Source organism: Pangasianodon hypophthalmus, chromosome 22 (assembly GCF_027358585.1).
Source record: "Pangasianodon hypophthalmus isolate fPanHyp1 chromosome 22, fPanHyp1.pri, whole genome shotgun sequence".
NCBI lineage: Eukaryota > Metazoa > Chordata > Actinopteri > Siluriformes > Pangasiidae > Pangasianodon > Pangasianodon hypophthalmus.
In genome coordinates, this window is record NC_069731.1 from 10,549,189 (window position 1) to 10,570,495 (window position 21,307).

Consider the following 21,307-nt stretch of genomic DNA (forward strand, 5'->3'; position numbering starts at 1 on the left):
TTTTGGTAGGTACTAACAGCTGCATACCAGGAACGCCCCACAAGGCCTGCCGTTTTAAAGATGCTCTGACCCAGTCATCTAGAAATCACAATTTGGCATTTGTCAAAGTCTCTCTAATCCTTATGCTTGCCCATTTTTCCTGTTTCCAACACATCAACTTTGAGAACCGACTGGTCACTTGCTGCCTAATAGATCTCAACCCTTGACAGGTGCTATTGTAACGAGATAATCAATATTATTCACTTCACCTGTCAGTGGTCATAATGTTATGGCTGATCAGTGTGTGTGTGCATATATATATATATATATATATATATATATATATATATATATATATATATATACACACACACACACACATAGTCAGGTCCAGAAGTATTTGGACAATGACAGAGTTTTTGTGATTTTGCCTTTATACATCACCACAATGGATCTGAAATCAAACAATCAAGATATGATCGAAGTGTAGACTTTCAGCTATATTTTAAGAGGTGTCAATGGCATTTACCATTTAAGAAATACAGCCATTTTAAGCAAAGTACTTCCATTTTCAGGGGCTCAAAGGTATATGGACAATTGACTGACAAGAAGTTAATTGACCAGGTGCGGTCCATTCCCTTGTTACTTCAAGACAAATGAAGCAGATAAAAGGTCTGTAGTTGATATCAGGTATTGAGTTGGCATTTGGCAGCTGTTCGACTGGAGCTAGCAATATGAAGTCCAAGGGGATCTCAATGCAAGTGAAGGAGGCCATCATTAGGCTGAAAAAACAACATAAATCTATAAGAGAGATAGCAAAAACCTTAGGTGTGGCCAAATCAACAGTTGGGCACATTCCTAAAAAGAAAGAAAGCACTGGTGAGCTCAACAACATCGAAAGGCCTGGAAGACCACAGAAGACAACTACAGTGGATGATCACAGATTCCTTTCCTTGGTGAAGAAAAACCCCTTCACAGCATCAACAGAAGTCAAGAATACTCGGGAGAAGGTAGGCGTATCATTGTCAAAATCTACAATCAAGAGACACCTTCATGAATGTAAATACAGAGGGTTTACAACAAGGTGCAAACAACTGGTAACATTTAAGAACAGGAAAGCCAGATTAAACTTTGCCAGAAAACATCTAAAAAAAGCCTCCCATGTTCTAGAATACGATTCTTTGGACTGATGAAACCAAGATTAACTTGTACCAGAATGATGGGAAGAGAAAAGCATGGCGAAAGAAAGGAACAGCTCATGATCCAAAGTATACCACATCATGTGTGAAACATGGTGGAGGCAGTGTTATGGCATGGGCATGTATGGCTGCCAATGGAACGGGCTCACTGGTGTTTATTGATGATGTGACTGCTGACAGATGTAGCAAGATGAATTCTGAGGTGTATAAGGCTATACTCTCTGCTCACATTCAACCAAATGCTACAAAACTGATAGGACGCCACTTCACAATGCAGGTGGATAATGACCCTAAACATACTGCGAAAGCAGCTCAAGACTTTTTGAAGGCAAAGAAATGGAATATTCTTCAATGACCAAGTCGGTTGCCTGACCTCAACCCAATAGAACATGCTTTTTATTACTGAAGACGAGACTGAAGACAGAAAGACTCACAAACAAGCAGCAACTGAAGGTGGCTGCAATGAATGCCTGGCAAAGCATCTCTAGGGAGGAAACTCAGAATTTGAGTTTTGAGAACATGGGCTTCAGACTTCATGCAGTCATTGACTGCAAAGGATTTTCATCCAAGTATTAAAATTATGGTTATATTTAGAATTATGTCACTTTGTCCAAATACCTTTGAGCCCCTGAAAATGGAGGTACTTTGTTGAAAATGGCTGTAATTCCTAAATGGTAAATGCCATATTTTTGTGGAACCTCTTAAAATAAAGCTGAAAGTCTACACTTCGATCACATCTTGATTGTTTTATTTCAAATAAAGGCAAAATCACAAAAACGCTGTCATTGTCCAAATACTTCCGGACCTGACTGTACATATATATGTATGTATGTATGTGTGTGTGTGTGTGTGTGTGTATATATATATATATATATATATATATATATATATATATATATATATATATATATATATATACATACACATATACATATACACAGTATACACTGCCTGGCCAAAAAAAATTTTGCACAGTCTAATATTTTGTTGCACTGCATTTAGCTTTGATTACGGCATGCATTCGTCCTGGCATTGTTTCAACAACATTATGCAACTTCACAACATTTATTTCCATCCAGAGTTACATTAATTTTTGGCTGAGATCTTGCATTGAGGACAGGAGAGTCTAACCACTCTGTAAAGTCCTCTCCAACACATCCCAATGACTTTCAGTGGGGTTAAGGTCAGGACTCTGTGGTGGACAATTCATGTGCGAAAATGATTCCTCATGCTCCCTGAATGACTCTTTCACAAGTTAAGCCTGATGAATCTTTGCATTTTCATCCTGGAATATGCCTGTGCCTTCAGGGAAGAAAAAGTCCATTGACGGGATAACCTGGTCATTCAGTACATTCAGGTGCTCAGCTGACTTCATTTTATTGCCACACAATGAGGCTGAGCCTAGACCTGACCAATTGATGCAACCCCAGATCATAACTCTGCCTCCACAGGCTTGTACAGTAGGCACTATGCGTGACGGGTGCATCACTTCATGCATTTCTTTTCTTACCCTGACACGCCCATTGCTTTGGAATAGGGTAAATCTGATTTTATCAGACCACATTACCTTTTTCCATTGCTCCACAGTCCAGTCTTTATGCTCCCTAGCAAATTGCAGTAATTTTTTCCGCTTAGCCTCACTAACAAATGGCTTTCTTGTGGCCACACAGCTGTTTAGTCCAAATCTTGTAAGTTCTCATCACAACGTGCGTGTGGAAATGCTCTTACTTCCACTATTAAACATAGCCGTGAGTTCTCCCGTCGATTTTTTTACGATGTGACATCACCAAGCGTTTTAAAGATCTCCGATCACGATCATTCAAGATTTTTTTCCGACTACATTTCTGCTGTAAAGTTGACGGTTCACCACTATCCTTCCAGGCTTCAATAATGCACTGGACATTTCATAACCCACTTCCAGTGATTTCACCAATCTCCTTAGTTGTTTTCTTTGCTTGATGCAGGCCAACAATTTTCCCCTTCAGTAACATCTTTTCCACGACCATGGGATAAGTAATCTGCCATGGTTGTTTAAGAAATGAGAAGCTACACACTTCATCAGTTAAGGTTAAAAGAATTGTTGCCAGCTGAAACATATTAATCACTGCAGTAATGATCCAATCATAGGCTCTTAAGTATTTGCTTATTTAAACCCAAACAGTGACTTTTTTTTGGCCAGGCCAGGCAGTGTATGTGTATATATATATATATATATATATATTAGAGAGAGAGAGAGAGAGAGCTTGCTTCTTGTCTTGTCTCAACAAGGATGCAAACATAATGTGCTGCATTTTCTTAGAAAAGGATAATGCGTTTCTAAGGCTGAGTCTTAGAAATGGGCTTTCTTCTTATAGCTGAGTCATCCCCATACATATACGCATATATGGGAATTTATATACGCAATGGTGTCTATGTTAATGGACTAGGTTCCGGGCCAAAACATTGGACTGGGAATCTCACTAGTGCCTTCACTTGCCTGGTGGGGTAGCTAAGGGATTTATGATTTGTCCACCCCGTCATAGCATGCTGACTCCATGACTGCTTGAATAATAATCAGTTTTTTTATATGCACATTAATTCTGTAATTATCTGACGATTTAATAATTGTACACAATTTCTTGATTATTTTTTGTGTGTGCAAACCTAGAAGTATCTTCAATCTAAACTATCAATCTCCCCCAGTGTGTGTTAAAGATGTGTGTATGCCTACACAGGTAAAGCTATTAAAGGACACATTGGAAGCCTGGAAAAAGGAGGTGGAGAAAAAACCTCCCTCCATGTCAGTGGATGATGCCTATGAAGTGCTGAACCTTCCCACTGGACAGGGCCAGTAAGTCGTTTTCTCTTTATTCCACTTCATTCTTCTCCTTTCCCTTTCCATTCATTTCATTAACAGTTGGAATGTACATACTCTTCCATTTAATTGCATTACTATAATTGCATGTTTTTTCTGAAGGCCAATAAAATTAAGGTAAAGACAATGGTTGATTAACTGTTGATTGGGTGTTGGCTTGTCTGTGTGTCATTAACAGGCATGAGGAGAGCAAAATCAGGAAAGCATATTTCCGATTGGCTCAAAAATACCATCCAGACAAAAATCCAGAGGGCAGGGTAGGTGCACACCTATATCTGCATGTTCTGGAGAGGATTTTTTAACAGATTATTTTAAAAGTGCTTGCATCGATAACTACTACTGCTAGAGATTTTATTAGAAAGGAACTATTTTAGTAGTAGAGGTAGCCATAGTAGTAGTAAACACATCTGTGTTAGTAACTGTGCATGCACATCTGTGTGTATACAGGACACTTTTGAAAAGGTGAACAAGGCATATGAGTTTCTGTGCACTAAATCTGCGAGAATCATAGATGGACCAGACCCTGAAAACATCATCCTTATCCTCAAGGCCCAGAGCATCCTCTTCAACCGACACAAACAAGGTGCATCTGCAAAAACCAGAGCCATTCCATAAACACAATATAAATAAATAAATGGGATGTAATTCACTTCAGATGATTTGTTGCAAAAGAAAATACTTTTCACTAAATAGATGACGGACAAACTCGCTGCCCAAGCTCAAAGTTACATTTCTTTGGCAGTGCTTTCCGGATTGTGCTGATTGATACAGGCCACATGTGTGATGCTGATATTGTTGTCAAATTACAGAATTACATGGAGTGGGACATCATATAAGCTAAATACTTTGGCCTAAATACATTTACTACATGGATGAGATGCTGATAGAAATGGACAGAAAATAGTTCCTCATAGGATCTTGAGGTAAATTATATTAAGTGAGACATCTGTCTCTTTTCAGAACTGGAGCCATATAAATACGCAGGCTACCCCATGCTTATTAAAACCATTACCATGGAGACCAGTGATGAGCAGCTTTTCTCCAAAGCATCTCCACTCTTGCCAGCAGCTTCTGAGCTCACCTTCCACACGGTCAACTGCTCAGCACTCAATGCTGAGGAACTGCGGCGAGAAAATGGCATTGAGGTCTGAGACCAAAAAAAAAAAGGGGGGGATTTTTGAAATCAGATTAATTCTGAAAATAGATTGCTGGAGTTGTATGCCTGCCCAGGTTAACATAATGGCTATGCTTTTCCTTTCAGGTCCTGCTTGAGGCGCTGTCTCGCTGTGTGGCTGTGCTTACGGCTTCCAGCAAAATGGAGGACATGGCAGTACAGGTATGAGGCACTGGGCCTAGGTCAATTGCTCATTTAAAGTGCAGAAATTTTAAGCAAAGAATGAAGAAATAAGATGCCATCGTGCAGTTTGTCATAAAACACCTTCCATGTGCATAACAAATAAGAAAGAAACTGACAAGGCATAATATTTTTGTCTTTTTTGAGATTTATGGACTTGTGTGTTGGTTTACAGGTGTGCGGCCACATCTGTAGGTGCTACAGTGTAGCTGCTCAGTTTGAGGAGTGCAGAGAGAAAATCATTGAGCTTCCAAACATCATCAGAGATGTTTGTCACATACTATATTATGGCAAAGTGAGTAAACACGCATCTCTTTTTTTTTTTTTGTCTGCATTTTCTTGTCAAGGCTTGTCAAGGCCAGTTCACACCGAAATTTGAAGTGTTTTTATGCCTCTGCCACTGAGTGGTGGAGACATTATATTTTCGGCTTGTCCGTCCATCAGAGATTCTCGTGATTACATTTTGGAATCAATCCAAACGGGATCAAGGTCACAGCAAGGGCAAATATCTAAACTAGTTTTTCTTCAGTAGCATCTTTCCTGTTTGTCAGAGAGATTTTACTTACAAGTCCATATTCAGGAAATCAAGGCCCATTTCTGGCTAAGATTTTTGTTATCGGTCCATCTATCCAAGATTTTTTTAGGGTGATATCTCAGCTTCCTCCCTGTTTGAAGTATATTTTAATGGTATTCTTGGCATACAGATTAGTAACAAGAAAGATTAGACTTGGTCGTAGCAGTGGAATCCCTGTTGATGCCATTGGCGACAAGTCAAGTCAAGTTGAGCTTTATTGTTATTGTCTGCTACATGTGTGGACATATAGTGGAACGAAATGTCGTGTCTCGCAGGACCACGGTGCTACATACAAGTTAAACATAAATATGAACATAGAAGTATAACATAAGAAGTATAAGAACTATACAAAGACTTTATATAGATACTTTACATAGATGCTGTAAATGAAATTGTGCAAAAGACGTATTTTGTACATGAAATTGTGCATAAGAGGTATTTTGTACATGAGATTGTGCAAAAGAGATATTTTGGGGAATAGCACAAGATGATTTGCAGTGCAGTGCACAAGTAAACATATATTATCAAAACTGAGTTTTTGTGTTGGAGAGTGTGTATAAAAAGTTTTACTTGTTTCTAGTTTTTAGTTGTTTGTGTCCTGTTAGTCTCACAGGACAGACTATTCCACTTGCAAATGTGAGTAAAGCGTAAACTCCAGGGAGATCTAATCAAGTCACCATTTCTCACTTTATATACACTGTGAAATTAAAAAGATTTACGGTTTAAATTTAAGAACATTATCTACAATGATGTTAGAACTCTGCAACCTGTATCTGTCGGGTTTGTGCCGTAATGATACAAATTACACCCACTTGGGTAACCAGAATAAACACAAATATGTAGGTTGCTTTTAGTGTCCTCTCACATCAAGTGTTTAAATGTTTTTTGTAATTGTCCCTACAGGCAATTACAATATTGTAATTGCCTGTCCCTTGTAATTGCCTGTACCTTGTAATTGCCTGTCCCTACCTCCCTTGTTCCATTGAACATTGTTATGGGCATTGGCTTCTTTTATAAAAACAAGCAATTGAAGGCAGTTTGATGGAAGGTCGCATATGTGTTTTGTGTCTGGTGGAAATTCTAGGTCACACTTAAACGTCTAAAATTAAAAGACTAGTGGGATAGTAGCAGAAGTAGTCATCTTGAAGATGTGTATCTATGTATGTGTGTGTACAGCATATCGTATCGTGTCATACGATACCAAATCAGTTTGTCTGTGTATCAAACATAATAAACCTAAAGGTTATTAAAGTCTCCTTCTCCCCCAGGCTCTTCCTCGTCTTGCCTTGCTAGCTGTGGAGAGTGTGAGCTCGTTCTCTGTGGACTTCTTTCTCCAGACGCGTATGTATCAGGCTGGTGCACTCTGGCCGCTGCTTCTCAGCCTCTTTAGTTATGACTTCACACTGGAGGAGAGTGGGGTCCAGGCCAGCCAGGAAACCAACCAGCAGCATGTAGCCAACAGCCTGGCCAAACTCAGTCTGACAGCTCTTGGCCGCCTTGGAGGCTACAGGGCTGGAGCAGAGGTTGAAGGGAATGGGACAAAGCAGAATGGGGGTGGGCCAGAGCCACCTCCAGAGAACCCTGCAGTCAGGAAGAGTCTGGCGGCCATGCTCACACCATACATTGCCCGTAAACTGGGCACCAGCTCACCTGCTGAGGTGAGAACAAGAGAAATCGGAGCCAAAAATGAGAGACTGATAGTTGTATTTTTTTCTCTTTTTGTCCTACCCTGCTCTGTACGGTTTCGTGGTTCTTTTTGAGTTACATACATTTGTGTGATCTGATCTAATGAATAATTATGATTGCTGTAAAGTCAAAATTCTATATCCAAGGACTGATGCATTTTACTCATTTGGTATTTATTAGTTATTATACACAGAGACCCTAATTTACTCAAGGCTTGCATGTGTAAAAACCTCGTAACATCTGAAAAAGAAGCTGATTTACTAACAGCAAAATAGCATTTTTTTTTGCCTTAATGAATATGCAGATTGAAGCACTTCTACCTAAAAATGCTAAATAAAGGATGGTGGCTCTTGAAACTGAGTGATTTCACACCCACAACGTAACACCTCGAGAAGAGCAATTGAATGTGCAAATTTAATGACAGGCATTAAATTTACTGAATCCCATTTGCCAACAACCATGCCATGAGCAAAGTAACTGAGATTTCATTTTTTCCCATTTCTGATGTTTAATTCAAACATTAACTGGAGCTTTTGTCCTGTATCTGCATGATTTTATGCATTATGCTGCTGCTACATGATGAGATGATTGGATAACTGCATGCTATATCTGCAGAGTTTAAATTTCTCTCAAGATCAGATACAGTTTAGGAAGAAAAAATATTTAAGCTTGAAGCTGTACTTTGGCATTGCTTTTCTGCATGCGTTGTGTGGATTATGATATAGCATGTGGGGCTAGTTTAAAACATAATTTGGTATATTTACTAGTATTTCATGTATTCTGAAATAAAAACATTTCATGGACCATATTGTGCATCAGACTATAGTTAAAGTCTGCATGTTAAAGTCATCAGTAGTATGTTAAACATAGATTGAACATGTGCTGATTTGTGGGCCATTGCTGATTGTAGGTGCTAAAGTTGGTCAATTGTAACTCGGAGACACCATATCTGATCTGGAACAATGGAACCAGAGCTGAGCTCCTTGAGTTTCTTGAGGCACAGCAAGAAGGAAACATAAAGAGGGTAAGAAAAAAGGCTCATGTTTCTTACATGATTTGTGGGGCATATGAAACATCTCACTTAGTAATCACCTTTTCTGCTCTCAATATCACACATGGTTTAATTCATAAATGGCCTAATGATTAGTGGATGAGTTGAGCCAGGAGTGTTAGAACAGAGTGTTTGTCAGGCTTCCTTGAATTCAGCACTGTTTTTGTCCTTGTATTGCTTGTATACATTTGTCAGTGTAAAATGTCATTTGACTTTGGAAATATGTCTGTGTTTATAGGGTGAATGCGACAAAAGCTTTGGAGCAGAGTTTGTCTTCAGTGAGCACAGTAAAGAGCTCATTGTGGGAGAGATCTTTGTTCGCGTTTATAACGAGCAGCCTACCTTTCCTCTGGAGGTGAGAAACATTATTAATATGTTATTCAACCATACTATCTTATTTTGTGTTTAGACAACAATAAATAATTTTTGTATTAAATTAATTACATTTAATGCCTCGCTTTTTTTGTCGTTCTGGCTGAGAATTGCCCTCCATTTGGAAATGATGAAATCTTAGCAGGCCCTTCAAAGGGGGACACAGAAATCATTTGTAGGGTTGTTCCAAACTGCAGTGATGAAAGTTGTTTACTTCACAATGACCCTTCAAAATAATTGCTTTTGAAGAGAACATCCAGTAGAAAATGTGCTTCAGACTAAGTGAATTGCAAGTGTTATATGAAACTGCTGTTGAATTCTCCAATCTGATTGGTCAGAAGGCAATGATAATTTTTTTTTATAACAGCGTGGATTTGACAGTACAGTAGTTCCAGCTGCAAAGCAAATCACATTTATATTATGTGCTTGTTGTAATACATTATATTTTGTATAATAACAGCTCATTCACATAGACTTGTTTGGCAGACATGACATAAATGCGGATCATTCTGTATCAGTTCTTGAGTGAGTTCTTGCTGCATGTCTCAGATTTTGTTTCTTTTTTTTTTTTTTTTTTTTTAATATTGTTTGTGACCTAAAACCAAAGTCTGTAAAGTAGACTTTGGACAGGAACACTGCAACAGATATTGGACTAGCCTTTGAAAATTTCATTGCAAACAATCAGTGCATTACAATCATGACCACTCCACGTGGCACATATCAGCAGTATTATTTCCAAATGAGAAGAGTCCTAATATGTATATAGCCTGTATCTGATCTTAGAGAATAATGTATGTTTTTTTAAACTTATTTCTGAGATTGAGCTGTGTTATCATTCAAATAAGTGCTGATTTAATTTATGTACACTGTATAAAGTCATTTATGTCCATTTTATGTAGAAGGGTACAGTCGATTCTAAGCAAAACATGGGCTAATATCTTGTTTTATGAAGACAGCATGGAAGGACCTTGCAACTTGGAACACAACATGACCATACTATAAACATATTTCACACACGTTTTCATGATTCTACTAATGAGTCAGCATCACCGTCTGGGCATGTAAAATAGCGCAGATTTTTAAAAACAAATAATTTTGGCAATATCTTGAATTCTATTGGTTGTTCAGACCTCAGATTTTGACACAAAGTCAATGAAATGTAGTAGGATAAGCACAACCTCTGACAACCTTTAGCATCTCTGCCTATTAAAATTCGGTCTATAAGCTACTAATATCACCCGCGTTTGGAAATATTGCACTTTTTTTTTCCAATTTTGAGAGAACAACTATTTATAGCAAAGTAACTATAATTGGAGAAAGAATTATCACACCTGACTCTTTAACTTTTAAAAACTTTTGCTATTGTTGGCAAATAATAATAATATGTTGGCAAACACAATAACACACAATAAAATAACACAATTTAAGTAATTCAACTTGGTGGTAAGGGATTACACGACCCAATCGTTGATCATTTTCTTATATCAGCACATCCTGTTGTGTTTTATTGCTTGCATAATACTTTTTTATGTGAGTCAAAGATGTCAGTGATTGATGGTGATTGTGCAACAATAAAACATGGCATTAGATAAGAAAAATTTTTAGTGTTTTCCGACTGGCTGTTATTTTGATCTTACAAAGGGGGGTGACTTTTGAGAGTTCTCACTGTGACTGATAGAGCCTTTGGAGGCAGTAGGACGTGGTCACCTCTGAATGGACCACAATCTGTCATCTCAAGAGCCTTCCTGGCTAAAGCAGAATGATAAACAGCAAAAATAAAACATTTATTAATTGAAACAAAAAGGCATACACCATACCAAATGAAATATACTAAATATACCAAATTTAAAAACAAGTTTTCAAAAGTTGCTCTCTTTCTCTGTCTCTCTCCCTGCCTGTCTCAGTATCCAAAAATGTTTGCGGGAAGTCTTCTGGACTATGTGGGTTCTCAGGCACAGTACCTCCACACACTGCTGGCAATGACACAGACAAATAAACTGGAGTCACAGCAGCATGCTCACAGACTACACTGGGCTGAGATGGCCTTGGAAGCACTGTGCAACGTTATGAAGAACAACCCAGGTAACACTTATAGAAGGATTACAGAGGCTAAATGAATCTATTCCTAGTTACTGTTAAAGGGCATAAGAAGCACTGGTTCAGAGTTATATTTAGCCAGTTATTAGGTTTTCTCTTAAAATGCTGTTAATGTCTAGCCTTACAATCTCTGTATTAGTGATCATTTCTGCTCCTTTACAGGCTCTGAAACAGAGTGCATTGGCCATTTTAAACTGCTCTTTTCCCTGCTCAGAGTCCATGGGGCTGGGAAAGTTCAGCAGCTAGTCCTGGAGGTATTATGCCACATACAAGGGGGAACCCAAAAATTTATGGAATTGTTTAAAAAATAAATAAATAAAAATAATTATAGGTAGGTTATAAATTATTGTAGGTTGTAAAACCTACACCATTACTTCTTTAATCCCCTTCAAAGTACTCTCCTTGTGATGCGACATATTGTAGCAGCTTTTCTCCCATTCCTGGAAACATTACCTGTAGTCATCTTTTGTCATCATGTCTAGAGCCTTCTGCATTTTTTTCTGGATTTGCGCACACTGCATGTCAGTCAAGGGGTTTTTAACCAGAAACAACGTGGTTATCGCTTCACATCCACCGTATTCACCAGATCTTGCTCCTTGCAGCTTCTTCTTGTTCCCTAAAAATGAGACTGAAGGGGAAGAGATGACTACAGGAATGGGAGAAATGCTGAGACAAGTGTATTGCATCACAAGGAGAGTACTTCGTAGGGGATTAAAGGAGTAATGCTTAAGTTTTATAACCACTATTTTTTTTTTAAGCAATTCTGGGAATTTTTGGGTCCCCCTCATATGCACAAACACCCATTAGGTTTTCATTTTATTGGATTAAGCTTGTTCAGGTAGATCAAGTGCATTTGAATAAGGCTGAGAGTGCAAATCTCCTGAGGCTGGTAACTTTTTCATTTTTGGTGACCTGAAATTGTGTTAACATTTCATAACATGCAATGTAACATAAGGATTCATGATGCATATCACCTTCAGGTATCCACTGTTCAATTCAACTGTAGTTTTACATAGTTGCATGGACAGAGGTCGTTAAAGAGTTTTTCACACTATTAGTCTTTGTCTTATTAGATATAATTTGTTTCGGTTTCAGGTTGTGAACAGTGTGACTTCAAATCAGGAATGTGTCAGCAACATAGCTGAGTCTCTGGTGTTGGCCAATCTGCTATTATTGCTGCACTCCTTACCATCCAGTAAGCTAGTCTCTCCCTTCATAATGTTACATTCAAGAAGAATGATTTAAACAGCATTCTAGCTAGTTTCCAACTAGCAGCTTCTCATCAGTTTAAAAATGCCTTGTGTTTTACAAATTGGTTGGCTATTTTCACATTGGAGATTCTAATGGTGTTTTGTAAATTGCATAATTGTTCATGTCCCTGTTCTACACACACAGGCAGGCAGCTTGTCCTGGAGACTCTGTATGCCCTCACTTCTAACACCAAGATTGTCAAAGAGGCAATGACCAAAGGTAAGGCTGTACCTATTTACTTAAAGCACCATATTGTTGTCTACATATCTAATTTTATATCCACTGTAGGAATCCCACTCGGCAAACAGAAAAATGCCCTATCATACGGAGATCGGGAGGTAGAATCCCGATGATGCCACAGCCATTTGTGCCCAGGAGCCCAAGATAGCAAAATTGGCCATGCCCTTAGCGACACTAGGCTATAGTGGGAGTCTGTGAGCTCATGCATTTGAAAGTGATAGAACTTTCCTCCAAGTGTGTTATGCCACCCCCTGCTGTTGCTTGAGCAGTGGTTCGAAAAGATGTGGTCAGCTGGCTTCACATACCTCAGAGGAAGCACATGATAGTCTTTGCCCTCCCTGGTTGAGAGCTGTCATGTGATGTGGGAAGCTGCCTGATGGTTGGCAATTGGCCATCACTAAATTAGGAGAAAATTGGGGGGAAAATCAAAAAAAAAAAAAAAGTTCTAGAACCACCTCTAACTCTGCTGCTCTCATTTTACAGGTGCACTGATCTACCTATTGGATCTGTTCTGTAATTCCACTCACCCTCAGGTGCGCACTCAAACAGCTGAGCTCTTCTCCAAGATGTCTTCAGACAAGCTTGTGGGCCCCAAGGTAAGAGTCTAAAAGATTAGTGTGAAGAGATGAGTAAAGAATCAGTTAAACAAACACAGTGGTAGTTGCATTCATTTAGCCTAAAAACTTTATGAATAAATGTCATTTTTTGTAACTATGTTGTCATTTTCATGTTTGTTCTATTGGCAGATAGTTTATCTAACTTGTATACTAGTGTTAATTAGCCAGCAAGTTTGTTTTTGTATGAGCTCAAGATTTAGAGATTGCTAGGTATGTTGATGTATGATGATGCTATTAGAATTTCAGTAATGTTGCACTGTGAGACAGGTAAACATGTATCAGGTCTAAATACTGTATGACAGTTGAGGACGAAGGTTTACATACATCTAAGATAAAGATACTCAAGGTCAGTTTTTCCACAACTTCACACATTTCAGGTTACCATATGGGTATGTTTGGGTCAATAGTTTACATACACCAAATTGACTGTTTCTAAACAGTCTGGAAGAGTCCAAAAATTGAAGTAATGCCTTTTAGAAGCTTTTGATGAATGGCATAATTAAGAGTTAATTGAACCTGTGCCTGTAAAAGGCCTACCTTTAGTGCCATTGCCTTTTTGCCCTTACTATGAGAAAATCTAAACAACTCAGCCAAGACTTCAAAAAAAAATTGTGGACCTCCACAAGTCCAATTCCTCCTTAGGAGCAATTTCCAAACAACTGAAGGTACGACAAGCATCTGTACAAACAACTGTATGCAAATATAATACTCTTGGGGTTACGCAGGCACTGCATCATTCAGGAAAGAGGCACAAATTAACTCCCAGTGATGAACAAACCCCAAGAGAACAACAAAGGACTTGGAGAAGGAGTTGGCGTACCAAAGTATGTACATCCACTATTATGAGAGACCTACATCGCCGTGGTCTGAAAGACTGTCGCACAAGGAAGAAGCCCCTACTTCAAAACTGGCTTAAAAAAGATTTTTAGAGGAGTATTTTGCTGGAAAAAGCAATGAGGAAGGAGGATCATCTAGAAACCTGACTGAGTTACACCAGTTCTGTGAGGAGGAATCGGAAACAATCTCCACAAAGTATTGCGAGAAGCTTGTTAAAGGTTACAGCCAGTGTTTGATTGAAGTTCAGCAATTAAAAGGCAATGTCACTGTGGCAGATTTCAGCTGTCAGTGGCATGAGCTCAGGTAGCAGTTGTATGTGTGCCTTTGTTTTAACAAATGAACAGAACAAAACGTGCGTACGTTCGTACACTCTCTCTCTCTCTCTCTCTCTCTCTCTCTCTAAGAGAAAAGGAGCGAACGGCTTGTTGTTAAAGCCCACACAGATAAGCAACAGGTGTGCCACCAAAGTGTACCAAGTGTATGTACCACCAAATACAAAGTGTATATGAAGTAAATAAAAGCTGAAATAAAGCTCTTAGCTATTTTTAAAATGACCTCTTACGGAAATGAAGTAGGTCCCATAATTTACTTAACACAGGAAACGTATGGTGACATGAAATGTGTGGAGTTGTTAAAAATTTAGTTTAAATGTCTTTAGCCTAGGTGTGTGTGTAAACTTTTGGTCTCAACTGTATAATATATTCTAAATACTGTGGTAATATAACAAAGATAGTAGGTTTGAGAAAGGTTAAAAGTGAAGTTACAGTTATTATATTGTTGTTTTTATGCTATGGATTTTGCTTAAGAAACAGTTTTTTTTTTTTTTTTTTTAAATCTTACATGGGTTATGCAATGTGAATGCATAATATAGTGCTATGGCTGTGGCACTATAAAATTACAGGCTTATTCAAGGGATAAATACTGCTAAATCAGAGGCAACATTATTTGCTTCAGGACCTCAATAGCAAAATGTATTCTGTTTATTAAATCTAAAGCCTATTTTTTGTTTTTGAATTCTCTCCATTCCCTCCTGTCTTCTGTGGAGTACAGGTGCGTCTGATCCTGGTGCGTTTTCTGCCAGGCGTTTTTATGGACGCCATGCGAGACAATGCTGAAGCCGCTGTGCACATCTTTGAGGGCACTCATGAAAACCCAGAGCTGATTTGGAATGATGCATCACGAGAGACCGTCTCCACCACCGTCCGGGAAATGATGCTTGAGTGAGTGGATCCTCCAGTCGCATTCATATTTAGTACATGCACTCACACACATACAGCGTGTATTACACAAGGTTGCATAGTGTGTGGCATAGTCCAACAAGTGGTGGGTGGTGAGGTTGGTCAACAATGTAATTTAACCAATGGAAAATAATAGAAAAAAAAAAGTCAAATGAATACAAGAGACAGTCATACAATGGGCCTCATTATCATTTAATAAAGTTACAGTTGAAGACAAAATTATTAGCCCACCTATGAAATTTCAATTCTTTTTCAAATATTTCCCAAGTGATGTTTAACAGAGTAATGGAATTTTATCACAGTAATTCATATTATATTTTTCCTATAGAGAAAGCCTTATTTCTTTTAATTTGCCTGGAATAAAAGAATTATTAAAAAAATATGAAATACTGCTAAGGTCAATATTATTAGGCCCCTTAAGAGATTATCTGTTTGATTGGCTACAGTACACACCACTGTTGTCCAATTACTTGCCTAATTAACCTAATTAATCCTTCAAGCCTTTAAATTTCACTTTAAGCTGAGGGTTAGTATCTTGCAAAGCAACTTGTAAAATAATTTGTACTGTCATCATGGCAAAGACAAAAGAAATTAGTTTAGACTTGAGAAAAAGATTTGTTAATGCTCACAGAGGAGGAGAAGGATATACACATTTATCAAAGCGTTTTCAAGTGTTAAGAACTTTGTTCTTGACACTTGAAAACGCTTTGAAGAAGTTTGAAGAGACCCACATAGTGGAGAACAAGACTGGCAGAGGTAGGAAGTGAAAGATTTCAAAAACTTTGGAAAGAAAACTGAGAGAGGTTTCTAAAGACCCAAGAACAACTGCCAACAGACTAGTGAATGATTTAGTCAAGTCTGGGATTGATGTCTCAACGAAGACGGTCCCTAGAGCCCTGCACGGGATTGGACTGCGAGGATGCTGACTAAGAAAAACTCCACTTCTAAAGAAGAGACACCTCCAAGCTAGACTGAAATTTGCCAAGGACAACCTGGACAAAAATAATGACTACTGGAAACACGTCCCTTGGTCAGATGAGACAAAACTAGAGCTCTTTGGCCATAGAGATGTTGCCTATGTTTGGAGAAAGAAGGGAGAGGCACTCAACCCAAAGAACACCGTTCCCACAGTGAAACATGGCGGTGGGAGTATAATGCTGTGGGGATGTTTCAGTGCGTTTGGAACTGGGAATCTCTTCAGGCTCGAAGGAAACATGAAAAAGGAAGACTACAAGAAGATTTTGAAAGACAACCTTAGGCAATCTGCAACAAAACTTGGTTTGGGTCGACGTTTTGTCTTCCAGCATGATAATGATCCAAAGCATACCTCACTTCTGGTGAAGAACTACCTCCAAATGAGCAAAGTGAACGTCCTGGACTGGCCTGCACAAAGCCCAGACTTGAATCCAATAGAAAATCTGTGGGGCACACTGAAGACCAGAGTCCATGCCAGGAGACCAACAAATCTGGAGGAGCTTGAGAGATTTGCTAAGGAGGAATGGGCTTCAACTCCTCAGGAGACATGCCTGAAACTTATTGAGAACTACAACAAATGACTAAAGGCTGTTATCAAGCAAAAGGGATACGCTATTGACTATTAACATCAGAGGGCTAATAATTTTGACCTGTAGACTTTTTTTATTCTTGGTTATAATTTTGTTTCTATTTGTTTTTCAAACACTCCAAGTTTCCTAAGTAAACTATTATGTTTAGAAATGCTGTGTTGAAAAAAAATCTTCACTCCATTAAACAGCACTTGTGAATTATTTGAAAAATAATTAAATATTTCATAGAGGGCTAATAATTTTGTCTTCAACTGTATGTGTATATTTCAGTCCAAACTGGACTGAAAATTGCTGCCAGGCAAAGTTAAATTAATGTTAATTTTATTCATATATGCACAAATGTCAATAAATTGCCGGTAGCTTTCCAAGCACAATCATGGCACAGGTTATTTATATTTAGAGACACCCACAAAACTCCATGATAGGAAAAGCTCATAAAAAGCTGAGGGTGACAGCTATCACAAGCACAGACAAAGGTATTTCTATACTTCTTGCAGAGACAATGTTTGCATTGCTTTGACAAACAAAAGGATGTAATTCCAGAGAAAACGTACAACTGCAGACAGCGTAGGCAGGTTTTGCTTGCTGTGATTGAAGCATTAATACATGACAGCTGAAATGAGACTGTAGACAGTATATGAGCTCGTAAGCTTCACCTTTGCAAACTTCATTTTGCGACTAACAGGATTTCTTTTGTGCTAATTCGATGGCTAGTATTTTGTTTTAATTTATGGATTTGTTTAGGATTGTCTTCAAGTCATTGATATAAAATGATGAGTTTCACTAAAATCTGTGTGTGTGTGTGTAATTGAAATATATACACAATTTTAACTCGACAGCATAATCTGCATATAAAATTGCAGTAATTGTCAATTAATTGATTTGAAGCCAATCACGTGAGGCTCAGTTATTATTAATTTTTATGAAACCTGCAGTCAGGGGCGGATTTAGCCATTTTGGGGCCCAAGGCAAACACAGACATGGGGCCCTCCACATCTCTTGTTCCACCCTTTTGTCCCTCCTTATTTATCTACGACCTACTTGTAATTTCTTCTCAGCACTCCTCACACAGTGATGTCTGCTAGCACACGTAGTCTCGCAAGAATTGACTTCGGCTTCTTTCTGCTGTTCAGCTTTTGCGTCGTCAGTACGCGTCACAAAAAAGCTTGTTACCTTTGGCAACTTTGCTATAATCCTTTTGCTTTCCTCCCACTTCTTCCTTTTCGCAGCACCGCTTGGATAGTTTCGCTTTATTTTCACAGAACTATAATATATATATATGTTATATATTATATATATATATATAAATATATATATAATTTGCGTAAAGTAAAAAAAAAAAATATACGTTTTTGGGGGCCCCTAGGTAGCTGGGGGCCCAAGGCAATTGCCGACCTTTGCCTAATGGTTAAGTCCGCCCCTGCCTGCAGTTATAACCTAAACAGTTTTTTTTTTTTAGGAAAGTCATCCCCATTTTCTTGTTATACTTTTTAGCAACTTTTCCTTTCTGCTCTTTTTCTTGCAGACACTTCAAGCAGCAAAAGGATAATCCTGATGTCAATTGGAAGGTGAAATGTGCAATAGTGTACTTTTTTTTTAATGTGGGGGAGGGGATGTAAAGTGTTAGCTGATTGTGTCTATACATGTTTTTGCATAGCTTCCTGAGGACTTCACAATACCGTATGCAGGGGGGCAGGGTGAGCTGGAAGTGGGTGGAGTGTTCCTGCGAATCTTCATTGCTCAGCCAGGCTGGGTGCTGCGCAAGCCTCGAGATTTCCTTGTCTCCCTGCTCGAGACCCTCACTGAGCTGCTGGAGAAGAACCACCCTAATGTGAGACTGTGTACTAAACGTAGACATAATATCTAAGTTGCTTATATAATAATATCTAATTTGTAATAAGATGCTTACATATGATTTGTCTTGATTTCCTTTTTCCCTCTGTTTTCTTAAACCTTTCTTCCCCATGTCCTCTCCACTGCATATTTACTTCTGACCTTTTTCATGCCCTTCTACTTTCCATGCTATGTCTTCTTTTCCTCGTCCTCTTTTCTCCTTCTCTATTCTCCCCATCATCTCCTCTCCCCATTCTCTTGCTCCTCATTCTTTTCTCTTTCTCTCTTTTCTTTTTTTCCTCTCCTTCTTGTGCCCTCCCCATCTCCTATGCTTTCTTTGCCTCTCCTTTGCACTCTTTGCATCTTGTATCTCAGGGTGAGGCGTTAGAGACGGTCACCACAGCAGCTGTGTGTTTGTTCAGTACTCAGACTCAGTTGGCTGATCAGGTTCCTCCTCTTGGTCACCTGCCTCGAATCTTAGCAGCCCTCAACCACAAGGACAACGCTGTTCCTAAAAGCTCCATCCGCCTAATCCATGTCCTCTCAGAGAATGAGGTACACATACAGACAGAATCCAACAGTGATAAACCACCTGTCATTTCACCTGGAATACCATAGCAGCCACCTAGCAACACCCTAGCAACCAGCTAGAATATCGTAGCAACCACCTAGCAACACCCTAGCAACCACCTGAGATAGCATAGCAACCATCTAACAACATCACAGTAACCAGTTTGAACAACAAAGCAGCCACTTAGAATATCATTGCAACCACCTGGGATAGCACAGCAACCACCTTGCAACACCCTAGCAACTACCTGGAATATCATAGAACCACCAAGCAACATCCTAGCAAACAACTGGAATATGATAGCAACACCCTAGCAACCAGTCTGAATAGGGTAGCAACCACATAGCAACACCATAGAAACACCCTATGTGTTAGCTGGGATAGCATAGCAGTCACCTAGCAGCACCACCTGGGATTACATAGCAACAATTTAGCAACAATTTAGCAACCACTAAGCAACCATCTAGCACCCCCCTAGCAACCACATATAATAACATACCACATAGCAACTTCTTAATGATGTCACCTTTAACTTTCATATTTTAATCTTTTAACATTTTAACCAGGAGTTCCCAAACTAGTGGTTGCTTTAAAAATTTTAAAAATGGGATTGTGAGAGAAACTCACAGTCTCCTTTTTTGGTTTATTCATTTATTTTACAAATCAATATTAGAAATATTGTTCTGGATATGAAGACAGATTTTGTGTGTTAATATTTTGAAATGTTACTGGGAGACTCTCTTGACATGCTGCACTAGCATATTTCAGCAATACAAATGCAAATACAGAGAAAATACAAATTTCTCTGTCCATCTACCTTCACTAAAAAACTAGCATTGTCTCAAATTGCATACTTTCTAGTAAATTGCATGTACTATTCTAGACTGTTATTACAGTGTTTGAATTTAAAAAACCTCTTATGTTACCTTCCTAATTGTCTGTTATTTTATACCAGTCTTGTGGATTTTCTAGATTAGTAATTTCTTTTGAGTGTAAGGTCATAGTTTGTGTTTTGAGATGCAGCTGTCAACAGAAGGTTTTGAGAGAAACAGATCTCAGTGTGTTTGGCAGAGCTCGATGCTAAGCATGAAATCACTCAACGTTACAGTTTGACTTGGAATCCAGACGGACAGGGATGTTTTGTCTCTGACATGCCATCTAGTGAATGTCGCTTTTTAATCCTTCAGATGTACATAAAATATGCAGGCATGTGTCTGAACAATGCTGCTTGTGTTACTGCTACTTCTGCACACGCACGACATACACGCACACACCACCCCGGCTTATTTTCCCATGACATGCCCTGTCATGTTTTATTCCTTATGTACCATTTAAAGCTGGATGTGAGAGCAGAAGGAGATGCTCCCTTTAAAACACACCTCCTGACTTTGTGTAAAGCTGTCTCATGAAATGTAATAATAATAATAATAATAATAATAATAATAACGCATTTTATTTAATGGCGCCTTTCAAAACACCCAAGGTCACCTCACAAGCAGGCAAAAATAAAAGATAAAAATACAAATCACTACACAAGACAAAAGCACACAACAAACACTCAGCATATACAAATAAAATACAGTAAAGAATTTCATGAAAAATATGCTTTTTAAAAGTCCACAGGCAATTGCTGTTACGAATATCAAGGGGAAGGGAGTTCCATAGGCGAGGGGCAACATAGCTAAATCTGGCTAGATCTGGCACCCATAGTAGTTAGTCAAATCCGAGGTACCGCAAGAAATTGGAGATCAAAATTGGAGATGAGGATCTGAGAGCACGTGGAGGGGTGTAAACATGAAAAAGTTGAGTAAGGTGTTGGGGTGCAAGATTATGAAGTGCCTTGTAATCTTGAATTCAACTCGATACCTTACTGGAAGCCAATGCAATTGCTGAAGAACTGGAGAAATGTGCTCCAGTTCTAGAGAGAACACGAGCTGCAGAATTCTGAACCAACTGAAGCTTATATAGCAATTTAGATGGAACACCAGG

General features: G+C 38.7%; 1 protein-coding gene across 3 annotated transcripts in view; it reads left to right on the plus strand.

The window, feature by feature from the left end:
• Nucleotides 1–21,307, plus strand: part of LOC113541200 (dnaJ homolog subfamily C member 13) — a 154,212-nt gene that overhangs the window by 114,823 nt on the left and 18,082 nt on the right. For all 3 annotated transcript variants that reach the window (XM_026938046.3, XM_034298136.2, XM_026938043.3), the window contains 18 exons: nt 3,893–4,008; nt 4,211–4,289; nt 4,480–4,615; nt 4,993–5,177; nt 5,294–5,368; nt 5,562–5,681; nt 7,229–7,618; nt 8,557–8,670; nt 8,936–9,052; nt 10,974–11,151; nt 11,329–11,420; nt 12,262–12,361; nt 12,562–12,636; nt 13,141–13,253; nt 15,162–15,331; nt 18,440–18,482; nt 18,572–18,745; nt 19,123–19,302. In XM_026938046.3, the coding sequence (XP_026793847.3) occupies nt 3,893–4,008; nt 4,211–4,289; nt 4,480–4,615; nt 4,993–5,177; nt 5,294–5,368; nt 5,562–5,681; nt 7,229–7,618; nt 8,557–8,670; nt 8,936–9,052; nt 10,974–11,151; nt 11,329–11,420; nt 12,262–12,361; nt 12,562–12,636; nt 13,141–13,253; nt 15,162–15,331; nt 18,440–18,482; nt 18,572–18,745; nt 19,123–19,302 (2,457 nt within the window). The remainder of the gene's footprint in view (nt 1–3,892; nt 4,009–4,210; nt 4,290–4,479; nt 4,616–4,992; nt 5,178–5,293; nt 5,369–5,561; nt 5,682–7,228; nt 7,619–8,556; nt 8,671–8,935; nt 9,053–10,973; nt 11,152–11,328; nt 11,421–12,261; nt 12,362–12,561; nt 12,637–13,140; nt 13,254–15,161; nt 15,332–18,439; nt 18,483–18,571; nt 18,746–19,122; nt 19,303–21,307) is intronic.